This window comes from Actinia tenebrosa, unplaced genomic scaffold (assembly GCF_029948245.1).
Source record: "Actinia tenebrosa isolate PJP-AT-01 unplaced genomic scaffold, QUT_ActTen_1.0 PGA_scaffold10__47_contigs__length_13832649, whole genome shotgun sequence".
Classification (NCBI taxonomy): Eukaryota; Metazoa; Cnidaria; class Anthozoa; order Actiniaria; family Actiniidae; genus Actinia; species Actinia tenebrosa.
Window position 1 is genome coordinate 7,019,456 of NW_028292570.1, and position 2,538 is coordinate 7,021,993.

Here is a 2,538-nt window from a genome sequence, read left to right on the forward strand (position 1 = left end):
CCGTCGTGGGTGTCCGTGTGTGTTGTGGCTGTCCAGTGTGTGGTAATTGTGTGTTCCCTGCGTGCACGTGTTTGTGCCCGTAAGCGTGTTGTGTTCCTTGTGTATAAGTGTGTGTATGAGTGTTTGTAAGTGTATGTAGTGTGTGTAAGTGTATGTAAGTGTTTGTAACTGTGGGTGTATGTGTGTGTAAGTGTTGTCAATATGGGTAAGTGTGTGTCTAAGTTGTGTGTAAGTGTGTAAATGTGGTGTAAGTTTGTGTAAGTGTGTGTAAGTGTGTAGAAAAGAGTGTGTAAGTGTGTAGGGTGTGTAAGTTGTGTAATGTTGTGTTTGTGTGTGGTGTGTGGGTGTGGTGTCGTGTGTGTCGTCGTGGTGTGTCCGTCGTGTAAGTCCGTGTGTGTGTGAGTGTGTGTCCGTAAGTGTGTGTCGTGTGGTGTCCGTGTGTTTTTGTGTGTGTCCGTGTGTGTTGTGTTGTTCCCTGTGTGTCCGTGTGTGTCCGTGTGTGTCCGTGTTGTCCCAGTGTGTGTCCTGTGTGTGTGTCTTGTAAGTGTTGGTGTGTGTGTAAGTGTGTAATTGTGTGTGTATGTAAGTGTGTGTAAGTGTGTGTAAGTGTGTGTAGTGTGGTAAGTGGTGTGTACGTGTGTGTGTGTGTGAAGTGTGTGTGTCCGTGTGGTGTGTGTGTCCCTGTGTGTGTGTTGTGTTTTAGTGTGTTGGAAGTGTGTGTAACGTGTTGTGTGTGTGTTTGTGTATGTAAGGTGTGTACGTGTGTGTGTGTGGTGTGTGTTGTGTGTCCGTGTAAGTGTGTGTGTGTTGAGGGTGTGGAGTGTGTGTTTGTGTAGTGTGTGTAAAGGGGTGTGTGTGTTTGTGTGTGGTAAGGTGTGTGGTGTGTTAGTGTGTGTGTGGTTGTGTGTGTACGGTGTGGTCCCGTGTGTGTCCGTGTGTTGTAAGTGTGTGTCCGTGTGGTCGTGTGTGTCGTAAATGTGGTGTGTCCGTGTAAGTGTCCGTGTGTCCGTGTGTGTCCGTAGTTGTGTGTGTATGCTGTATCCGGGTATTGTGGTCCGTGCTCCGTGTGTGATGTGTGGTCCGGGTGGCCGTTTGTGTGTCCTTTGTGTCCGTGTTGTGTCCGTTATTGTTCCGATGTACGCGTGTCCGTGTTGTGTCCGTGGATGTGTCCGTGTGGTGTCCGTGTGTGTCCGTTGGTGTGTGTGTGTTGTGTGGTGTGTGCGGGGTGTCCGTAACCAGTGTGGTCCGTGCCCTGTACCGTGTGTGTTTTGTGTCCGTGTTGTGTCCGTTGGTGTATAAGCTTGTGTCTGTTGTGTGGTCTTCTCCTGCGTGTATGTAAAAGTGTCCGTTTGTGGGCTCCCCCTGTGTGCTCCTGTGTGTGTGTCCTGTGTCCGTGTGTGTACCCAGTGTGTTGTAAGTGCGTGTACATATGGGTTGGTGTGTGATGTCCGTTGTGGTAACGTGTGTGTGTGTCGTCCGTGTGTGTAACTGTGGGTGTACCGTGATGTGTGTGTATGTGCCTGGTGTGCCGTGTGTGTCCGTGGTTGTGTGTGCTGTCCGTTGGGGGGGTGGGTTTTGTGTGTCCGTGTGTGTCCCCGTGTGTGATTTCGTGTGGTGTCCGTAGTGTGTCCGTTGTTTGGTCCCTTGTGTGCTCCGTGTTGTGTAGTGTGTCCTGTTGTGTCAGTTGTTGTCCACGTGCTGTTTTCCCGTGTAGTGTCCGTGGTGTCGTGTCGTTTGTGTGTGTGTCCGTGTGTTGTGTGTTCTTGTGTGTCCGTGTGTGTGCCGTGGTGTGTCCCGTGTCCGTGGTTGTCGTGATGGTGTCCGTCGTGTGTCCGCTTGTGTCCTGTGTCGTGTCCCTGTCCTTGTCGGCTGTCCGTGTGTGGTACTCGTTGTACGTGTTTCCCTTGGCTGTGGTCCCTGTGTACGGTGTGTGTGTCCCCTCGTGGTGTCCCAGTTGTGTGCCGTGTCCCCGTCTCCGTGTGTGTAGTTTCTCCCTTTGTCCGTGTTGTGGTCAGGTTAAGTGTCGTTTGGTTGTCCGTGTGATCTGTGTCAAGTGTTTAATACGTGTGTGTCACCGTGTGTGTCCTGTGGGTAACGGTGGGTAAATGTGTGTGTGTCCGTGTGTGTAGAAGACAATGTGTACGTGTGTGTTTCGTTTTGTGTAAATGCGGTTACCCGTTTGTGTAACGTTTTGTTATGTCCGGTGTGGTAATCTGTTGTACCCCGTGTGTGTCCGTGTGGGTGTAATGTGTGGAACTACATGTGTGTACGTGTCTCTGTACCTGTGTGGTCCCTGTGGTGTCAGTTGTGTCATTGTGTCTAATTGTGCCAGGTGTTTATACTTTTGTGTAATGTGTGTAAGTCAGTGTAAAGGTGTGTGTAACTGTGTCCATCCACTTGTCGACGTGTGTAAGTGTGTGTTTCGTTTGTGCCACGGTCTGTCTCCCGTCTTTGTGTTGTGTATGTCCGGTGTGGGTCCACCGTGTGGTCCCTGTGTTTGGTCCGTGTGTGTCCGTGTGTCTGTGTGTCCAGTGTTGG

The 2,538-nt window shown here is 50.7% G+C and overlaps 1 protein-coding gene across 1 annotated transcript in view; it reads left to right on the forward strand.

Annotated features, from left to right (window-relative positions):
- The first annotated feature begins 201 nt into the window (after positions 1–201).
- Positions 202–2,538, forward strand: part of LOC116307335 (uncharacterized) — a 13,226-nt gene continuing 10,889 nt past the window's right edge. Inside the window, exon 1 of the mRNA XM_089026340.1 lies at positions 202–205. Coding sequence (XP_088882466.1) covers positions 202–205 — 4 coding nt within the window. The remainder of the gene's footprint in view (positions 206–2,538) is intronic.